This window comes from Oncorhynchus mykiss, chromosome 24, assembly GCF_057628025.1.
Source record: "Oncorhynchus mykiss isolate SJ-2025 chromosome 24, ASM5762802v1, whole genome shotgun sequence".
Lineage (NCBI taxonomy): Eukaryota > Metazoa > Chordata > Actinopteri > Salmoniformes > Salmonidae > Oncorhynchus > Oncorhynchus mykiss.
This window is the reverse complement of record NC_143045.1, coordinates 26,717,185-26,740,097: the sequence shown is the minus strand read 5'-3', so window position 1 is coordinate 26,740,097 and position 22,913 is coordinate 26,717,185. Positions and strand designations below refer to the sequence as shown.

At 47.1% G+C, this 22,913-nt stretch overlaps 1 protein-coding gene across 4 annotated transcripts in view; it reads right to left on the bottom strand.

Moving 5' to 3' along the window:
* Positions 1-5: 5 nt before the first annotated feature.
* The window catches only part of LOC110504078 (glycerophosphodiester phosphodiesterase 2), a 104,989-nt gene continuing 82,081 nt past the window's right edge, over positions 6-22,913 (bottom strand). For 2 of the 4 annotated variants that reach the window (XR_005039309.2, XR_016491407.1), the window contains 9 exons: positions 21,073-21,155; positions 9,116-9,266; positions 8,360-8,581; positions 7,004-7,161; positions 6,762-6,909; positions 5,315-5,397; positions 3,096-3,208; positions 2,523-2,776; positions 6-2,255 (listed from right to left, as the gene is read on the bottom strand). Coding sequence is in view for 2 of the 4 variants with exons in the window: in XM_036961226.2 (XP_036817121.1) it covers positions 2,170-2,255; positions 3,096-3,208; positions 5,315-5,397; positions 6,762-6,909; positions 7,004-7,161; positions 8,360-8,581; positions 9,116-9,266; positions 21,073-21,155 (1,044 nt within the window). In the remaining 2 variants the exon portion in view is untranslated. The remainder of the gene's footprint in view (positions 2,256-2,522; positions 2,777-3,095; positions 3,209-5,314; positions 5,398-6,761; positions 6,910-7,003; positions 7,162-8,359; positions 8,582-9,115; positions 9,267-21,072; positions 21,156-22,913) is intronic. The other 2 variants (XM_036961226.2, XM_090218799.1) reach the window with 1 other exon arrangement.

Here is a 22,913-nt window from a genome sequence, read left to right as displayed (position 1 = left end):
GCGAACAAAATTAAAGCCAGCTTTAATATACATTCAAACACAGTTCAGGACCAAACAGAGATTGCCATAAGAGAAAATAACATACAGATGCATCTTGCTGTCTGCATTCCATGATACTGACATTCTAGTACAGGTGGAAGAAAAAAATAAAAGGACATTTGTGATAATGTTCCCAGCACATATCAACTGAAAATTGTGAAAATTGCCACTCACTAGCTTCTTCAGCAATGTGGTAACATCTTGCCGCGTAACTGTACAATTGATGGAAAAACATCAGTATGTTTAGTTACTGGCATGGGCTACTGCATAGTACATTCAGAAAGTATTCATACCCCTCGACTTATTCCACATTTTGTGTAACAGCCGGAATTCAAAATGGATTTGTTTCTTCACACTACCCCATGACAAAGTGAACGTTTTTAGAAATACCTAAGTATTCACCCCTTGTTAGAATCACCTTTGGTAGCAAGATTAGTCTTTCTGGGTAAGTGTAAGAGCTTTGCAAACTTGGATTGAGTCTCTGCAACATGTGACTTTTTACTCCTGAACTTATTTAGGCTTGCCATATCAAAGGGGTTAAATACATATCGACTCAAGACATTCCAGCTTTTCATTTTTAATACAAACATAATTCCACTCACATCATGGGATATTATGTGTAGGCCAATCAATTTAATCCATTTTAAATTCAGTCTAACACAAAATGTGGAAAAAGTCAAGGGGTGTGAATACTTTGAAGGCACTGTACATCAAGCGTTCACATACAGTAGGAATATGGTTGACCTGAGCTAAATCTACACAGTCAACAGTAACACCAACCTAAATGGTGTTAGTTATCTTCCATCTAGAAAAATCACAATAAAAGGATATCACTTTGGTATCAGAAGCATTTTAATGTTGACTTCTGAGGCACACAAATACCAAAGGAGTAAATTAACACAAGTCAATCCATTCCTTGACCCTGTGTGTACTATTCTGATACTCAGCGTTGTCCCTTCAACAGCCTAGAGCTTTATGTTCACAGTTAATATAACACACCCCACTTCATCACGACATAAAAGATACCCTTTAATGTCACTCTATATGGTGCAGTTTGCTGTTCAAATGCCATTGAGAAGTTGGTCTGCAAAATATTTAAATGACTTGACTTTCATAAACTTCAACACTATTGCTATTATTATGCATCACATTTCCAATATAATCATCAGACAGCCATAGCATATAACACTTTTGTAACATGTACACACTCCATGTAGAACTGCATACTTGGGGTAGGTGGTGAAATCTCTACTGCCATAATACACTGTTCACATCCTTTAAAAATCAAAACATTCACAATGAACCGAAAACATACCCAGCAGTTTTGCCTGAACACAAGCCCTGCCTGAGGCTCCACAAGTCACTCGATACTGTATGTCACAAGCATGGATGAAGGAAATGCTGTTCAAATCATTATCTTACATCATGTAAATATTTCACTTAGTCGGAGAAGGCAGGACCCTCTGTAAACAGCTTGTTCGTGTTGTTTTTGTTCCTAAAAATTAGAATAGCACCCAAACGTGGCAAGAAATAGGAGCAATGCTGCACAAGTAGTAAAATCCTCTAAATAACTAAGAATTGGCTGTGCTATAAAGTGACTGCAAGTAAATAACAGTTAAAAAATAAAAAAGGTTCTTAATAATAAACAAGCATTGGTAACTGGGGGGGCCTCCAAAGCATCTAGAGCAGGGGTGGGCACGGGAGGTTTGAGTGAAAAAATATATTTAATAGGCCAGTATATTTTCAAACGAATTGTAAAAAAAAAAAAACATTAAAAAGGGATCTAGAGGTGAGAAGAGGCCACAAATCTGACAAATCAATTGGTTCATCAATAAAAAGTGATTTTAGTCCCACATTTGTATGTAACAAGCAAAAACAAACCTATTTACAGAATGTACAAAGCAATGGGTGGTGCTTGCCTGCGATTCTTCAGCAATACAGCAGCCTGTCAATCAGTCAGTCAGTAGGAGGAACAAACCATATAACAACCAATAACTATCTGGATACACTGAGTAAAACAAGAGTAATCAGGACAGACAAGACAGTCACTTGGAAGTCTTAATTTACTCAGTTTCCACATGCTAGTAGAGTCAGGTATCTTTCAGTAGATTCACATTAGGAGAGTGAGAGTCAATGGGAGATGCCTTCGTTGTTGTAGTAGTCAAAGCCATTCTCCATGTACAGGTCCTCAGCACTGCCCACACCATTGCTCACCTCTGGGAGGCAGAAGAGTGAAGGGACATCAGTAGGTGTTCACAGGGTATTTCACTGATAACACAGACCACATCAATGCATATTGGATACACAGGACATCAAAAACAATATCACTGCAACGTCATATCCAAACCACACCAGAGAAATCCCGTAGCTTCCTTTGCTCTGTATGTCACCACGTATCTTCTAAGACCTACTAGTGTGATTTTAAAGTGGTTTGGACTGACTGATGATCATTGAAGACTCATCAGCATCCCCATTAGACTTACCTTTCACCACCCACCAGGAGAGGCTGGTGGGTCACAGTGGGCTGTCTAGTAGCCCTGATACATGATGCAGGACTCTGTGGGCGATTGGGGAGGAGCGGAGGGAAGGGCGGGGCAGGCAGAGGGAGGTGGGAAGGGAGGGATGGATGGAATGGTTGGAAGAATGGTCACAGCAGGATGGACAGATGGCAGGATGAAGAGTGGAGAGGAGTGCAGGTCACACACACACACAGGATGAGACTGCTACTGCGGTTGACCTTGGGGAGGGCAATTACATAAGACACTCAGAGAGATGCATGCTGGGATATGGTCACACACTGGCATCCTCAGATACTCCTAAAATGGCTGCCTTTCCTAGTCTTCTTTTCTGTGTCCACTGATTAATAGGAGAAAGCAATATGACTGGCCAAAACAACCGGGCATCCACTTCATCTATCCAATGTCATCAGATCAGTGGTAAATAAATAAGGACAGGAGAAAAGGAGTGGAAGACATTTCAGAGTACTGGGATACACCAACACACAATACAGTAGACACAAGAATTCCAGTTCTCCTCTCTGTGGGGTCCTTCCTTACCGGAGAAGATGAGTTTCTCCTTCATAATGTTGACGTCTCTGCTGGACCTCCGGACTGCGGCACTCAGCATGATCTGTTCAGGGTTGTAGCTGTGCATGCCACTCAACCTCCATCTGGTGAGGAAAGGTCACACAGGGGTCAGGGCATCATATAGAGCAGGTCTCTCCGAACCCTGTTCCTGGAGAGCTAATGTAGTGGAAATTTCCTGTATTTACCAAAGTAGGAGTAGTAGGAAAACCTGCAAAATCAGCAGCGTATCAAATACTTGTTCTCCCCACTGTACATCATTGGTTGTGACTGGCTTTGAACATAACAACTGGAGTAACATTTGAGGCAAGAAGATTTACTTCCCTAATCCATTTGGTTATGGTAATTACCAAATAGAGGCATGTAAATCAAAATGATTACATTAGCAATATTGTGTCTTGGCTAATGCATCAATGCACTTAAAAATAACCCAGCAGAGTTTTTGTCCAAATCAACACCATAAATGAAAATGAGCGCTTCCCTCTAATACATTTCTAGAATTAATTTGTAGACTGTCATTCGGTCGATAACAGTAAAACTCAAGCGGGATAAAAGTGAACACAAGCATTTGTGCTGTGGGAGAAAGCATTGCCGTTTGCCACTAAAAGGCCAATAGTGGTAGGCTCGCTTGTATTTACTGTACCCTCTAGCAGGGAGGACGAGTGGCAGCAGTGAAATACAACAACGATACAGGTGAGAAAAAGAGAGAGATCTAAGATGTAAATGATAACGTATATAGAAATAAAGGATGGAGATACTGGCTTCACTGAGATAGAGGAAGAAAGATAAAAAGGGAAACCATCGTGGGTCAGAGTTGACTCAGTTACCTGATAATGTGATAGCTGCCAGATGCCAAAATGCAGCAGAGAAGAGGAGGAGCATGCACATCAGGCAGAGGAGAGGAGGAAGAAGAAAGAAGAAAAGGCGGAGAGATTAAAATAAGTCACTTTAGAAGCCAGCAGCGGCCAGCACTTTGCTAAGCATAGCAAACCCACACATAAGACTAGAGGGTGGAGGCCTTGGTCTGCTGTCCTTCATCCCACAACAGTATTATGGCTCAGGAAGGAAGATTCAATTCCTTTTAGCAGATTCCCATAGTCTTTCAGAAGATTCAAGGAAGCATACTTTCTGGTTTAATGTTACTTCAAAGTGCAAACAACTGTAAGGGGAAACATTGTTTGGTTGACGAGAGATACTTCTGATTCTCAAAGCCAAGCTGTTGGCATTGTAAATGAGCTTTATCAAATAACTAGTGTTTCATCCATCCCTGTGTTTTAACACGCTTGCTGTAAAATGACCTTGCTGTTAATGTGTGTATGTAGAGTTATCTGTTAATGTGTGCTTGTACAACATCTCGCCTGCTGTATACATGGAGCCTGCTGGTCCTCTGTAGCTCAGTTGGTAGAGCATAGCTCTTGCAAAGCCAGGATAGTGGGTTTGAATCCCAGGACCACCCCATACGTAATAAATGTATGGACGCATGACTAAGTCGCTTTGGATAAAACCATCTGCTAAATGGCAGATATCATTATTATGCATTAAGCCCCTGAGAGGTAAAACACACACACCTGTGTGGAAGGAGAGAGGGTGTGGAAGGAGAGAGGGAGGAAGAGATGTGATAACTGTGTAAAGGCTGCCAGAGGCACTATGGCAGCAATTACATATAATTAAGAGAGAGAGGAAAACACTTGATTACTACATTTAAAAATGACATCAGAATACTCGGCCTCCCGAGTGGCGCAGCGGTCTAAGGCACTGATCAGTGCTAGAGGCGTCACAACAGATCTGGTTTCGATCCCGGCTGTGTCGCAGCCGGACGTGACCGGGAGACCCATGAGGCGGGACACAATTGGCCCATTGCTGTCCGGGTTAGGGGAGGGTTTGGCCGGCTGGGATGTCCTTGTTCCATCGCGCTCTAGGACTCCTTGTGGCGGCCGGGTGCATGCACGCTGGCTTCGGTCACCAGTTGTATGGTGTTTCCTCCGACATCTTGGTGCGGCTGGCTTCTGGGTTAAGCGAGCAGTGTGTCAAGAAGCAGTGCAGCTTGGCAGGGTTCTGTTTTGGAGGACCCATGGCTCTCGCATGGCTCTCGCCTCTCCTGAGTCCGCATGGGAGTTGCAGCGATGAGACAAGACTAACTACCAATTGGATATTACAACATATTATATATATATTTTTTAAGGAGTACTTACTTTTGGAATACAAAAATTCCTATAACTACAGTGAAGGAGATGAGATCAGCGGCGACCCAGATCAGACAGTATTCATCTGGACTCTGAAACACAACATGGCAGCATTAGACCACCAGGTGTCACTGTCTCCTAAAACAACTCACAGCCAGGTAGCAACAAACCTAGAACAAAGAATGCCTTCCTAAAATGATGTAATATTGAAATTCATATAATATTGTGGTACAGTAATTAATGTGTAATGCATAATGGCCTCGTTAATCAAAAGGTGCTCCAAGGTACAGATGGGACAATAACAAAATAATACTCTAGTCAGAATAATGTAAGTCCCACATAGACCTAGATCCCATACTATCAGACATTGTGGGTGTAGATAGTGGCCATATTGACTAGCAGGCAAGCAGACAGGACAGACAGACACAGGGTGGGTAACATATGCAGTGCTAGCCTGAACTCCATGTCAACCTCACCCAGGATGGGCTCTATATTCTAGTCTGCACCACCCATTGTGTTCCCTGCTGTGAGTCAGTCTGCTAACCCAGAGAGGGGTGCCAGGAGGGCCTGGGGCGGTGTGGGTGCTAGGGGTGTAATGGTGTGGGTACTAGGGGGGGTACTGTGGGGATAATGGAGTGAGCGCTAGGGAGGTGCAGTGGGGGTAATGGTGTGAATGTTAGGTGGGTGTTGTGGGGGTAATGGTGTGAGTGTTAGGTGGGTGTTGTGGGGGTAATGGTGTGAGTGCTAGGGGGGGGGGGGGGGGTGTTGTGGGGGTAATGGTGTGAGTGCTAGGGAGGTGTTGTGGGGGTAATGGTGTTTTTTTATTTTACCTTTATTTAACTAGGCAAGTCAGTTAAGAACAAATTCTCATTTTCAATGATGGCCCAGGACCAGTGGGTAAACTGCCTTGTTCAGGGGCAGAAGGCCAGATTTTTACCTTGTCAGCTCGGGGACTCGATCTTGCAACCTTTCGGTTACTAGTCCAGCACTCTAACCAGTACCTGCTGCCCTAGTGCTAGGGGGGGTGCTGTGGGGGTAATGGTGTGAGTGCTAGGGGGGTGCTGTGGGGGATAATGGTGTGAGTGCTAAGTGGGTGCTGTGGGGGATAATGGTGTGAGTGCTAAGGGGGTACTGTGGGGGATAATGGTGTGAGTGCTAGGGGGGTGCTGTGGGGGGTAATGGTGTGAGTGCTAAGGGGGTGCTGTGGGGGGTAATGGTGTGAGTGCTAGGGGGGTGCTGTGGGGAGTAATGGTGTGAGTGCTAGGGGGTGCTGTGGGGATAATGGTGTGAGTGCTAGGGGGGTGCTGTGGGGGGTAATGGTGTGAGTGCTAGGGGGTGCTGTGGGGGGTAATGGTGTGAGTGCTAGGGGGTGCTGTGGGGGGTAATGGTGTGAGTGCTAGGGGGGTGCTGTGGGGGTAATGGTATGAGTGCTAAGGGGGTGCTGTGAGGGACTTACCATTAGCCAGATGGGGTAAGGCACCTTTCTGAGGATGTTGGGGGCTTCAGAAGAGACAGAGGAAACCCCGCTGCACCAGAGCACAGAGAACAGCCAGGGCTCGTTGACCGTGTACAGAGTCACACTCACGTTGCTCCTGGAGAATTCTCTGGAGGGTGCAGACAGACACATTCATATTTCATACACACATATATACAGAAGAAGCACACACAGTGCATGTGTGTCTGTGCCTGTTAACCCACCGGATGTCATAGGGGCTGGCCTGGCTGTAACGTAGCAGCAGGCTGCTGATTCCCTGCTGGTGAAGGACTTGAGGCGGCAGCTTCTCGACTGATGTCTGCTGAAGCCCTGGAGCCACCTGTCTTACCTGCCCCCTGTCCCAGTCTGGGGTCCACATAACCTGCACACAGACACACAGACAGACAGACCATGAGAGACACACACAGACAGACCGACCGACCGACCGAGGCACACACAGACCGGCCGAGATACACAGACAGACCGAGACACACACACCGAGACACACACACACCGGCCGAGACACACGCACACCGGCCGAGACACACACACGCACACCGGCCGAGACACACACACGCACACCGGCCGAGACACACACACGCACACCGGCCGAGACACACACACGCACACCGGCCGAGACACACACACGCACACCGGCCGAGACACACACACGCACACCGGCCGAGACACACACACGCACACCGGCCGAGACACACACACGCACACCGGCCGAGACACACACACGCACACCGACCGAGACACACACACACACACCGGCCGACACACACACACACACACACACACACACCGGCCGACACACACACACACACACACCGGCCGAGACACACACACACACACACACACACACACACACACACACACCGGCCGAGACACACACACACACACACAGAGACCGGCCGAGACACACACACACAGACCGGCCGAGACACACACACACACACACACACAGACCGGCCGAGACACACACACACAGACCGGCCGAGACACACACACCGGCCCGAGACACACACCGGCCCGAGACACACACCGGCCCGAGACACACACCGGCCCGAGACACACACACACACACACCGGCCCGAGACACACACACACAGACAAACAGACAGACACACGCACACAAACAGCTCAGATTACTTATGGGACATGTAGATGTGCAGTTAGTGACATCAGTGGTGACAGAGTAATGATTATTACATTGGTGACAGTGATGGATGTCACAGGCAATCTTCAGGTCAGCCTCAAGCTGACTACAGTTCCCTCTCTCCACTATGAGTGCTGTTTTCCTCCTCTTGATTTCCCTAGATAACCCAGGGGGACAGTGTCTGAGCCCTAACAAGGTTCTGTCCACTATCTATAATAATAATAATATTATATAATATGCCATTTAGCAGATGCTTTAATCCAAAGAGACTTCAATCAATCATGTGTGCATACATTTTAAGTATGGGTGATCCCGAGATTCAAACCCACTACCCTGGCATTACAAGCGCCATTGCTCTACCAACTGAGCTACAAAGGACCCCTATCGGAGTCGGGTACACTAGTGTTTCCTGTCTCACCAGGTGCTGTGGAATCCCAGACAGGCGTATGACTTCCAGGGTATCGTTGATCCAACTGTGGTAGCAGGGGTGTCTGTGCGGGGGTCGTCGCAGGCTGAAAACCACTGTCTGGTTATGGAGGGAGGCTAGCCTCAGCAGCTGCTCCAGACTACACACGCCCTGGTTCCCCACCAGCATCACCTCCCTCTGAGCCATGGACTGGACCGTCCAGAAGGGGTCGTCCTAGAGGAGAATGCACACAGGTACTCACAGTCAATCTGATCAATTGACTCTATTTATAAGATTATATGGCAATCGTAATAATACACCACTTTATGATGAGATATGAGATCAGGGTTTGGGTCAATTCTATTTGAACTCAATCCAGTGAAGTAATCTTGATTTATAAAATTGGGCACTTTCTCCACATTTATCAGATTTCCTATTTGCCGAGTGGCAATGAAATGGACCCAAAGCTTGGAGGAGAAATATAGGCCTAGTGAAAGAAAGGGTGGTGTGATTACTGCATGATTAAAAACCTTCAGAGAGCGAAAGATGGCATAAGAGTATACCATTCCTCCCTAGAGAGGGTGTGTCAGACCATACCATTACTCCCTAGAGAGGGTGTGACAGACCATACCATTCCTCCCTAGAGAGGGTGTGACAGACCATACCATTCCTCCCTAGAGAGGATGTGACAGACCGTACCATTCCTCAGAGAGGGTGTGACAGACAGTACCATTCCTCCCTAGCGAGTTGTGAATAATATTGTGGTACCTTGAGGAACCACTGGCCGGCGTTGAGGCTGTGTAAGTCTGTCCAGTTGAAGGAGGAGGCATCGTCCAGCTGTCTGGCTGGAAACACCTTCCCCACGTCTGTAGTCCTCCTCAAGGTGCGGTCTCGCATCAGAAATGGCACCCCGTCAAAGCTAGGACAGGAAAGAGTTAAACAGTCAGGTCTACTAATAAAATAGTATATTAATTGCCGTACAGTTTTTTCAATATATGATCTTATTTCTCAAAATCCCGTGATATTTTGTGGAATTTCTTACAACATAACTAGCTTTACATCACAGCTACTTTCATGTTGCTTGCTTTGCCTTCGCTGAATGCCAAATAATTTCCCCTCCTTTTCAGTTAACCTCAGGTTGTAAGACATGGAAAACGACAAATTACCTACACTTGGAATTGTTTGTCAAATTCAACAGAAGAATCGCAACATTTTTGTCAGATTCCATCCCAAGCAACTAAATCGGACAAAAACATCATGTAACCTATCATTCCTCATTGTTCCTCAGTGACCATTTAGTGTGACTGAAATATTTAATAAGTGCCAGAATGACCTCTGTCCTTTCAGATGTGTGTGTGTGTGCACACGCGTGCATAGCTCTCCTGTGTCTCTGGTCAGGCAGACGTACAGAGCCTGGCCCAGGCCCTGTTTAGGTTTCATTAGTCATCTCCACCATGAGCTCAGTGCAGCCCAGAGCCCAGCCCATCAGCACATACAGTGGATTGCGAAAGTATTCACCCCCCTTGGCATTTTTCCTATTTTGTTACCTTACAACCTGGAATTAAAATAGATTTTGGGGGGGTTTGTATCATTTGATTTACACAACATGCCTACCACTTTGATGATGCAAAATATGTTTTATTGTGACACAAACAAGACATAAGAAAAAATAATAATAATAAAAAAAATATTAACTTGAGCGTGCATAACTATTCACCCCCCCCAAAGTCAATACTTTGTAGAGATTTCCGGCGCCGACAGAGATGGCCACCTCGTGTCGCGTTCCTAGGAAACTATGCAGTAAAAAAACCTTTTTACGTGTTATTCTTAAATTGGTACCCCAGGTAATCTTAGGTTTTATTACATACAGTCGGGAGGAACTACTGGATATAAGAGCAACGTAACTCACCATCATTACGACCAGGAATACGACTTTCCCGAAGCGGATCCTCTGTTTTGCCAGCCGGCGAATCAAAACAACGACGGTGTAAAAGGGGCAGATGAAGCGGTCTTCTGGTCAGGCTCCAGAGACGGGCACATCTCACACCACTCCCTAGCATACTACTCACCAATGTCCAGTCTCTTAACAACAAGGTTGATGAAATCCGAGCAAGGGTAGCATTCCAGAGGGACATCAGAGACTAACGCTCTTTGCTTCACGGAAACATGGCTCACTTGAGACACGCTATCGGAGTCAGTACAGCCACCTGGTTTCTGGACACCACATATCATGAGGCTGCATTCATTGTAGCTGGGGATTTTAACGAGGCTAATCTGAAAACAAGACTCCCTAAATTCTATCAGCATATCGATTGTGCTACCAGGGCTGGTAAAACCCTGGATCATTGTTATTCTAACTTCCGCAACGCATATAAGGCCCTCCCCCAGCTTTCGGAAAAGCTGACCACGACTCCATTTTGTTGTTCCCTGCCTATAGACAGAGACTAAAACAGGAAGCTCCCGCACTCAGGTCTGTTCAACGCTGGTCGGAACAATCTGATTAGACGCATCAAGATTGCTTCGATCACATGGATTGGGATATGTTCCGCATTGCGTCAAACAACAACATTGACAAATACGCTGATTCGGTGAGCGAGTTTATTAGCAAGTGCATCGGCGATGTCGTACCCACAGCAACTATTAAAACATTCCCAAACCAGACACGGTGGATTGATGGCAGAATTCGCACGAACCATTGTTTTTAACCAGGGCAAGGTGACCGGAAACATGACCGAATACAAACAGTGTAGCTATTCCCTCCGCAAGGCAATGAAACAAGCTAAGCGTCAGTATAGAGACAAAGTAGTCGCAATTCAACGGCTCAGACACAAAAGGTATGTGACAGGGTCTACAGTCAATCGCGGATTACAAAATGAAAACCGTCCCCGTCACGGACCAAGATGTCTTGCTCCCAGACAGACTAAACAACTTCTTTGCTCGCTTTGAGGACAATACACGGCCCACTACCAAAACCTACGGACTCTCCTTCACTGCAGCCGACGTGAGTAAAACATTTAAAAGTGTTAACCCTCGCAAGGCTGCAGGCCCAGACGGCATCCTCAGCCGTGTCCTCAGAGAATGCGCAGACCAGCTGGCTGGTGTGTTTACGGACATATTCAATCAATCCTTATCCCAGTCTGCTGTTCCCAGTGTTCCTGTTCCCAAGAAAGCTAAGGTAACTGAGCTAAACGACTACCGCCCCGTAGCACTCACTTCCGTCATCATGAAGTGATTTGAGAGACTAGTCAAGGACCATATCACCTCCACCCTACCTGACACCCTAGGCCCACTCCAATTTGCTTACCGCCCCCAATAGGTCCACAGACGACGCAATTGCAACCACACTGCACACTGCCCTAACCCATCTGGACAAGAGGAATACCTATGTGAGAATGCTGTTCATCGACTACAGCTCAGCATTTAACACCATAATACCCTCCAAACTCGTCATCAAGCTCGAGACCCTGGGTCTCGACCCCGCCCTGTGTAACTGGACTTCCTGATGGGCCGCCCCCAGGTGGTGAGGGTAGGTAACAACATCTCCACCCCGCTGATCCTCAACACTGGTACCCCACAAGGGTGCGTTCTGAGCCCTCTCCTGTACTCCCTGTTCACCCACGACTGCGTGGCCATGCACGCCTCCAACTCAATCATCAAGTTTGCAGACGACAGTACAGTGGTAGGCTTGATTACCAACAACGATGAGACGGCCTACAGGGAGGAGGTGAGGGCCCTCGGAGTGTGGCGTCAGGAAAATAACCTCACACTCAACGACAACAAAACAAAGGAGATGATTGTAGACTTCAGGAAAAAGCAGGGGGAGCACCCCCCTATCCACATCGACGAGACAGTAGTGGAGAGGGTAGTAAGTGTTAAGTTCCTCAGCGTATACATCACGGACAAACTGAATTGGTCCACCCACACAGACAGCATGGTGAAGAAGGCGTAGTAGCGCCTCTTCAACCACAGGAGGCTCAAGAAATTCGGCTGGTCACCAAAAGCACTCAAACTTTTACAGATTCACAATCGAGAGCATCCTGTCGGGCTGTATCACCGCCTGGTAAGGCAACTGCTCCACCCACAACCGTAAGGCTCTCCAGAGGGTAGTGAGGTCTGCACAACGCAACCCCCCAGGGCGCAAACTACCTGCACTCCAGGACATCTACACCACCCGATGTCACAGGAAGGCCATAAAGATCATCAAGGACAACAACCACCCGAGCCACTGCTTGTTCACCCTGCTATCATACAGAAGGCGAGGTCAGTACAGGTGCATCAAAGCAGGGACCGAGAGACTGAAAAACACTTTCTATCTCAAGGCCATCAGACTGTTAACATTGAGTGGCTGCTGCCAACATACTGACTCAACTCCAGCCACTTTAATAATGAAAAAATTGATGTAAAAAATGTATCACTAGCCACTTTAAAAACAATGCCCCTTAATATAATGTTTACATACCCTACATTACTACTGTTCTCGATACCCTCTACTGCATCTTGCCTATGCCGTTCCGTAACATCACTTATTCATATATCTTTATGTACATATTCTTCATCCTTTTACACTTGTGTGTATAAGGTAGTTGTTGTGAAATTGTTAGGTTAGATTACTCGTTGGTTATTACTGCATAATCGGAACTAGAAGCACAAGCATTTCGCTACACTCACATTAACATCTGCTAACCATGTGTATGTGACAAATAATATTTGATTTGATTGAGCCACCTTGTGCAGCAATTACAGCTGCAAGTCTCTTGGGGTGTGTCTATAAACTTGGCACATCTAGCCACTGGGTTTTTTGCCCATTCTTCAAGCCAAAACTGCTCCAGCTCCTTCAAATTGGATGGGTTCCGCTGGTGTACAGCAGCTACTTCTACCACCACAACTTCTGCTAAAAGGGCTACAACTACGGCTGCTACTGCTACTGCTACTACCACCACAACTGCTAAAACTACTACCACCAAGGCTGCTACTGCTAAAAGGGTTACTGCTACTACCACTGCTTCTGCTAAAACTGCTGCTGCTACTACTACTACTACTACCGCTGCTACTACTGCTAAAACTGCTACTACTACTAAAACTACCGCCACTGCTACGAAAACGACCGCCGCCGCAATTACTGAAACTGCTGTCGCTATTAAAACTACTGCCGCCGCCGCAATTACTGTAACTGCCGCCGTCGCAGCTACTCAAACTACCGCCGTCGCAGCTACTCAAACTACCGCCGTCGCAGCTACTCAAACTACCGCCGTCGCAGCTACTCAAACTACCGCCGTCGCAGCTACTCAAACTACCGCCGTCGCAGCTACTCAAACTACCGCCGTCGCAGCTACTCAAACTACCGCCGTCGCAGCTACTCAAACTACCGCCGTCGCAGCTACTCAAACTACCGCCGTCGCAGCTACTCAAACTACCGCCGTCGCAGCTACTCAAACTACCGCCGCCGCTGCTACTACTATTACTAAAACTACCGCCGCTGCCACTACTAAAACTACTGCCGCCGCCACTAAAACTACCGCCGCTGCTGTTACTACCGCCGCTTGCAGCTACTATTACTAAAAATACCGCCGCTGCAGCTACTAAAACTACCGCCGCTGCCACTACTAAAACTACCGCCGCTACTACTAAAACTACCGCCGCTGCCACTACTAAAACTACTGCCGCCGCCACTAAAACTACCGCCGCTTGCAGCTACTATTACTAAAAATACAGCCGCTGCAGCTACTAAAACTACCGCCGCTACTACTAAAACTACCGCCGCTACTACTAAAACTACCGCCGCTACTACTAAAACTACCGCCGCTGCAGCTACTAAAACTACCGCCGCTGCCACTACTAAAACTACTGCCGCCGCCACTAAAACTACCGCCGCTGCTGTTACTACCGCCGCTTGCAGCTACTATTACTAAAAATACAGCCGCTGCAGCTACTAAAACTACCGCCGCTACTACTAAAACTACCGCCGCTACTACTAAAACTACCGGCGCTACTACTAAAACTACCGCCGCTACTACTAAAACTACCGCCGCTACTACTAAAACTACCGCCACTACAACTAAAACTACCGCCGCTACAACTAAAACTACCGCTGCTACTACTAAAACTACCGCCGCAGCTGCTGCCGCTACTACTAAAACTACCGCCGCTACTACTAAAACTACCGCCGCTACTACTAAAACTACCGCCGCTACTACTAAAACTACCGCCGCAGCTGCTGCCGCTACTACTAAAACTACCGCTGCTACTACTAAAACTACCGCCGCAGCTGCTGCCGCTACTACTAAAACTACCGCCGCTACTACTAAAACTACCGCTGCTACTACTAAAACTACCGCCGCTACTACTAAAACTACCGCCGCTACTACTAAAACTACCGCCGCTACTACTAAAACTACCGCCGCTACTACTAAAACTACCGCCGCTACTACTAAAACTACCGCCGCTACTACTAAAACTACCGCCGCTACTACTAAAACTACCGCCGCTACAACTAAAACTACCGCTGCTACTACTAAAACTACCGCCGCTACTACTAAAACTACCGCCGCTACTACTAAAACTACCGCCGCTACAACTAAAACTACCGCCGCTACTACTAAAACTACCGCCGCTACTACTAAAACTACCGCTGCTACAACTAAAACTACCGCTGCTACTACTAAAACTACCGCCACTGCTGCTACCAAAACTACTACTAAAACTACCGCCGCTACAACTAAAACTACCGCCGCTACTACTAAAACTACCGCCGCTACTACTAAAACTACCGCTGCTACAACTAAAACTACCGCTGCTACTACTAAAACTACCGCCACTGCTGCTACCAAAACTACTACTAAAATTACTGCCGCCACCGCAGCCGCTAAAAGCCACTAAAACCGCCGCCGCTACTACTAAAACTACCGCCGCTACTACTACTAAATCTACCGCCGCTCCTACTACTAAATCTAGCGGCGCCGCCACTTGCAGCTACTATTACTACTACTACTACAACAAAAACTACCGCCGCTGCCGCTACTACTGCTAAAACTACAGGCACATCTGATACTACTACTAAATTTACCGCAGCTACAACTACTAAAACTACCGCCACTTCTGATACTACTACTATAACTACCGCCGCAGCTACTATTACTACTGAATCTACCGCCACCGCTATTACTAAAACTACCGCCGCTGCCGCCCATACTACTACTAAATCTACCACCGCCGCTATTACTAAAACTACCGCCGCAGCTGCTGCTGCTACTACTAAAACTACCACCGCCGCTTGCAGCTACTATTACTACTGAATCTACCGCCACCGCTATTACTAAAACTACCGCCGCTGCCGCCCATACTACTACTAAATCTTCCGCCGCTGCTGCTACTACTACTACTAAATCTACCACCGCCGCTATTACTAAAACTACCGCCGCTGCCGCCCATACTACTACTAAATCTACCACCGCCGCTATTACTAAAACTACCGCCGCAGCTGCTGCTGCTACTACTAAAACTACCACCGCCGCTTGCAGCTACTATTACTACTGAATCTACCGCCACCGCTATTACTAAAACTACCGCCGCTGCCGCCCATACTACTACTAAATCTTCCGCCGCTGCTGCTACTACTACTACTAAATCTACCACCGCCGCTATTACTAAAACTACCGCCGCAGCTGCTGCTGCTACTACTAAAACTACCGCCGCTACTACTAAAACTACCGCCGCTACTACTAAAACTACCGCCGCTACTACTAAAACTACCGCCGCTACTACTAAAACTACCGCCGCTACTACTAAAACTACCGCCGCTACCACTAAAACTACCGCCGCTACCACTAAAACTACCGCCGCTACTACTAAAACTACCGCCGCTACCACTAAAACTACCGCCGCTACCACTAAAACTACCGCCGCTACTACTAAAACTACCGCCGCTACAACTAAAACTACCGCCGCTACAACTAAAACTACCGCCACTGCTGCTACCAAAACTACTACTAAAATTACTGCCGCCACCGCAGCCGCTAAAAGCCACTAAAACCGCCACCGCTACTACTAAAACTACCGCCGCTACTACTACTAAATCTACCGCCGCTCCTACTACTAAATCTAGCGCCGCCGCCACTTGCAGCTACTATTACTACTACTACTACAACAAAAACTACCGCCGCTGCCGCTACTACTGCTAAAACTACAGGCACATCTGATACTACTACTAAATTTACCGCAGCTACAACTACTAAAACTACCGCCACTTCTGATACTACTACTATAACTACCGCCGCAGCTACTATTACTACTGAATCTACCGCCACCGCTATTACTAAAACTACCGCCGCTGCCGCCCATACTACTACTAAATCTACCACCGCCGCTATTACTAAAACTACCGCCGCAGCTGCTGCTGCTACTACTAAAACTACCACCGCCGCTTGCAGCTACTATTACTACTGAATCTACCGCCACCGCTATTACTAAAACTACCGCCGCTGCCGCCCATACTACTACTAAATCTTCCGCCGCTGCTGCTACTACTACTACTACTACTTAATCTACCACCGCCGCTATTACTAAAACTACCGCCGCAGCTGCTGCTGCTACTACTAAAGCTACCGGCGCCGCCGCCTGCAGCTACTATTACTAAAACTACCGCCGCTGCCGCCCATACTACTACTAAATCTTCCGCCGCTGCTGCTACTACTACTACTAAATCTACCACCGCCGCTATTACTAAAACTACCGCCGCAGCTGCTGCTGCTACTACTAAAACTACCACCGCCGCTTGCAGCTACTATTACTAAAACTACCGGCGCCGCCGCTTGCAGCTACTATTACTAAAACTACCGTCACTGCTGCCTATACTTCTAAATCTGCCGCTGCTGCTACTACTAAAACTACCGCCGCCTGCAGCTACTATTACTAAAACTACCGTCACTGCTGCCCATACTTCTAAATCTGCCGCTGCTGCTACTACTAAAACTACCGCCGCCTGCAGCTACTATTACTAAAACTACCGCCACTGCTGCCCATACTTCTAAATCTGCCGCTGCTGCTACTACTAAAACTACCGCCGCCTGCAGCTACTATTACTAAAACTACCGCCACTGCTGCCCATACTTCTAAATCTGCCGCTGCTGCTACTACTAAAACTACCGCTGCCTGCAGCTACTATTACTAAAACTACCGCCGCCGCCTGCAGCTACTATTACTAAAACTACCGCCACTGCTGCCCATACTTCTAAATCTGCCGCTGCTGCTACTACTACTACATCTACCGCCGCCGCTATTACTAAAACTACCGCCGCAGCTGCTGCTGCTACTATTACTAAAACTACCGCCGCAGCTGCTGCTGCTACTATTACTAAAACTACCGGCGCCGCCGCTTGTAGCTACTATTACTAAAACTACCGCCGCAGCTGCTGCTGCTACTACTATTACTAAAACTACCGCCGCCGCCTGCAGCTACTATTACTAAAACTACCGCCGCCTGCAGCTACTATTACTAAAACTACCGCCGCCTGCAGCTACTACTATTACTAAAACTACCGCCGCAGCTGCTGCTGCTACTATTACTAAAACTACCGCCGCCGCCTGCAGCTACTATTACTAAAACTACCGCCGCCGCCTGCAGCTACTACTATTACTAAAACTACCGCCGCAGCTGCTGCTGCTACTATTACTAAAACTACCGCCGCCGCCTGCAGCTACTATTACTAAAACTACCGTCACTGCTGCCCATACTACTAAATCTGCCGCTGCTGCTACTACTACTACATCTACCGCCGCCGCTATTACTAAAACTACCGCCGCAGCTGCTGCTGCTACTATTACTAAAACTACCGGCGCAGCTGCTGCTGCTACTATTACTAAAACTACCGGCGCCGCCGCTTGTAGCTACTATTACTAAAACTACCGGCGCAGCTGCTGCTGCTACTATTACTAAAACTACCGCCGCAGCTGCTGCTGCTACTATTACTAAAACTACCGGCGCCGCCGCTTGTAGCTACTATTACTAAAACTACCGCCGCAGCTGCTGCTGCTACTATTACTAAAACTACCGGCGCCGCCGCTTGTAGCTACTATTACTAAAACTACCGGCGCCGCCGCTACTACTACTACTACTAAAACTACCACCACTTCTGATACTACTACTACTACTAAAACTGCTGCTACTACTACCGCTGCTACTGCTAAAACTGCTACCGCTGCCAAAACTGCTAATACTACCGCTGCTAAAACTGCTACTACTACCGCTGCTAAAACTGCTACTACTACCGCTGCTACTGCTAAAACTTCTGCTACCCCTACCGCTGCTAAAACTGTTACTACAACTACCACCACCTCTGCTACTGCTAAAACTGCTGCTGCTACTACTTCTACAGCTAAAATGGCTAGTACTGCTACCGCTGCTACTGCTAAAACTGCTGCTGTTAAAACCGCTGCTACTACCGCTGCTACTGCTAAAACTGCTGCTACTACTAAAACCGCTGCTACTACTGCTAAAACTGTCAACGGTTAGTTGAAGTAATATGTAGGTAGTGTTAAAGTGACAGTGCATAGATAATAAACAGAGTAGCAGCAGCTTAAAGGGGTAGGGCAATTCAAATAGTAGAAGCTGCTAAGAAGCCTTTTGGACCTAGACTTCGCTTTCCGGTGTCCTCCTACTCCTGCCGCCACCGCTACTGCTAAAACTACTACTACCGCTGCTGCTAATGCTAAAACTGTTACCACCACCATCACCGTTACCACCACCACCACCACCGTTACCACCACCACCGTTACTACCACCACCGTTACTACCACCACCGTTACTACCACCACCGTTACCACCACCGTTACCACCACCGTTACCACCACCACCACCGTTACCACCACCGTTACCACCACCACCGTTACCACCACCACCACCACCGTTACCACCACCACCACCGTTACCACCACCACCGTTACCACCACCCCCGTTACCACCACCACCACCACCGTTACCACCACCACCACCGTTACCACCACCGTTACCACCACCACCACCGTTACCACCACCACCACCGTTACCACCACCACCACCGTTACCACCACCACCACCGTTACCACCACCGTTACCACCACCACCACCGTTACCACCACCACCACCGTTACCACCACCACCGTTACCACCACCACCGTTACCACCACCACCACCGTTACCACCACCACCACCGTTACCATTACCACCACCACCACCGTTACCACCACCACCACCGTTACCACCACCACCACCACCGTTACCACCACCACCGTTACCATTACCACCACCACCACCACCACCGTTACCACCACCACCGTTACCACCACCACCACCACCACCGTTACCACCACCACCACCACCGTTACCACCACCACCACCGTTACCACCACCACCACCACCGTTACCACCACCACCACCACCGTTACCACCACCACCGTTACCACCACCACCGTTACCACCACCACCACTACTGCTAAAACTGCAACTACTATGGCTGCTACTGCCAGTGCTGCTACCACCAGTGCTACTGCTGCGAAAACTGTCACCGGTTAGTTGAGGTAATATGTAGGTAGTGTTAAAGTGACTATGCATAGATAATAAACAGCGAGTAGCAGCAGCTGAAAGGGGCGGGGGGCAATGCAAATAGTCTGGGTAACCATTTGATTAGCTGTTCAGGAGTCGTCTCATGGCTTGGGGGTAGAAGCTACTAAGAAGCCTTTTGGACCTAGACTTAGCTTTCCGGTGTCGTCCTCATCCTGCTGCTGCCGCCACCGCTGCTACTACTTCTACTACCGCTGTTGCTAATGCTAAAACTGTTACTACTACTACTACTACTGCTAATGCTAAAACTGTTACTACTACTACTACTACTACTACTACTACTGCTAATGCTAAAACTGTTACTACTACTACTACTACTACTACTGCTAATGCTAAAACTGTTACTACTACTACTACTACTAGTATCACCACCGCTACTACTACTACCACTGCTGCTAATGCTAAAACTGTTACTACTACTACTACTAGTATCACCACCGCTACTACTACTACCACTGCTGCTAATGCTAAAACTGTTACTACTACTACTGCTAAAACTGCAACTATTACCGCTGCTACTGATACCACTGCTGCTACCACCACCACCGCTGCTACTACTAAAACTGCTACTGCTAAAACTGCAACTATTACCGCTGCTACTGATACCACTGCTGCTACCACCACCACCACCGCTGCTGCTACTACTAAAACTGCTACTGCTAAAACTGCAACTACTACCGCTGCTACTACCACTGCTGCTAAAAACTGTCACCGGTTAGTTGAGGTAATATGTCGGTAGTGGTAAAGTGACTATGCATAGATAATAAACAGCGAGTAGCAGCAACTGATAGGGGCGGGGGGCAATGCAAATAGTCTGGGTAACCATTTGATTAGCTGTTCAGGTGTCTTATGGCTTGTCGGGGTAGAAGCTGCTAAGAAGCCTTTTGGACCTAGACTTGGCTTTCTGTCATGCTGCCTGCCTGCCTGACTATAAGGGTTTGAATCCTGGACAGGAGGGCCAGACCAGCAGAATGACCTGTGCTTGGCTGGACTCCTCCATCAACCACAACAGACTTGACTCCCTACTGATCTAGTTTGGCTGCACTGTGAGTCTCTTTCGGTGTGTGTGTGTGTGTGTGTGTGTGTGTGTGTGTGTGTGTGTGTGTGTGTGTGTGTGTGTGTGTGTGTGTACCTGATGGCCACGTCAGCCTCCAGCCCACTGACGTTCATCTGCAGAGCCCTCTGGAAAGACAGGATAGTGTTCTCTGGAGCCAGCTACAGACAGACGGACAGACAGACAGACAGAGAGGAACATCAGCACATACATTATATTGATGCATCTTGGAGGTCAGAGAGGTTCATATACCTTACTGCAATCTGAGAGTTCACAGTTTCATATAGGTGTCAGAAGTCTAATACTCAGTTGAAATGCGCCATTTTCACATAGTATGTTGTTGGGGTGGTGCTGGAGATGAATATGTATTTGACAATTTTTTTAAATGTCCCTTTAAATGTCTGTGAGGAAACTTGGAGAATGGATTCCAGTTAAAAGTCATGGGTTATGAGCTCATGTTTGATAAACAACAGACTATTGAACATTATGACTTGTGCAATTCACAATACCAGGCCACATGGGTCAAACTGATAAGTCAGTGATACTGTAGTTCAAACTGTAATACTGTGATGGGACTGGAAGCCTGGGAAAGTCAATGTAAAGTGCTGCTGGTAAACAGAGTGGGTCATGTGGTGTGTCCTGGGGGAGTTCTCAGGTCTTTAAGACTGTTAATTCCACCACAGTGTTTTACTTCTGGGGTGATCAACTACTGTAACATGCCCCAACTGGCTGGTTGGGGAGCAGAGCAGGGGTGTGTGTGTGTCTGTCTGCAGCTCGCTGGATGTGTCATGTGTACGAGTCGTTAGGACAGTGTTTCTCAAACTAGGGGAAGCCTGATTGGGGTCGCGAGAGCAAATTGACACTTAGTTCATCGAACAAGGGGTTACGTCAGTAACATCTGGTAACCACTAGATGCAGTTATATTAAACAGAGCGGTTTTTGTTTCCTTGGTTTAAGCTACAAATTATTATGACCCCATCACTGAAAGACATGACTCTCAGGAACATGTTGGTATGTGTGGTTTCCCTTTACTTTGCCCACAAGCTGTTAGAACCGAGTGGACAAGACCAAGCACTAAATTAGACAGGGAGAAAAAGAAAATCTCGTTTCCATCCACAGTTTATATGCAAGTCATTCAGTAAAAAAATCACGACAGCTGTGATGGAAACAGGAAGTTTCAGTACCATTTTATAGATGCCTTAAAAGTAATGTTAGTTCGACATGGGATCTTGTGGTGTCTGTAAAATTAAATTATGAGCAAATATTGTTTTGCTCATTGTATCTGCGAGCTGTTGGCTAGAGTGCACGTGCGAAGACCAGAGTAGGCCCATTTGCTATTTAACACAACAGTTTGTGACAAAACTATTGGAAGTGTTGAAAATGCCATGGAAACACATTGAACATTCTATTTTTATTTGGTACATCAACACTTACGTGAAAAAGTACATTTTATGTGCACTGTCAGTACGCACTGACTTTTATCTGCAAACAAGTCAGTTTGGTGGAAAATTGGCATATTTTCTTTATGCAGATTTTAGAATATTCGCATGAAAAATCTATTTTCAATTGGATGGAAACCTAGCTAATGATGTTATTTTCTACACAAAAGATCATACAACATTATTGCCTGATGATCTTCTGAACTTCCCAATACCTTTCTGATGCATTTCAGTCACTTCAAACCATATCAGCTTCAGATTGAAATACTGTCAAAAACACTGCCAGACTGATTTGTAAGAGACTGTTATAGCCCAAATTAAAAAAGTAAACATTGGCTGGCGATTAAATAAAACATATTTTAATTGGTGGGGTCCCAAATCATTTTTAATAGCAAAATGGGGTCACGGGCCAAAAATGTTTGGGAAACCTCGTGTTAGGAGTTGAGCGGTGAGGTTTTGGCAACAGCATGAGAATTCTTC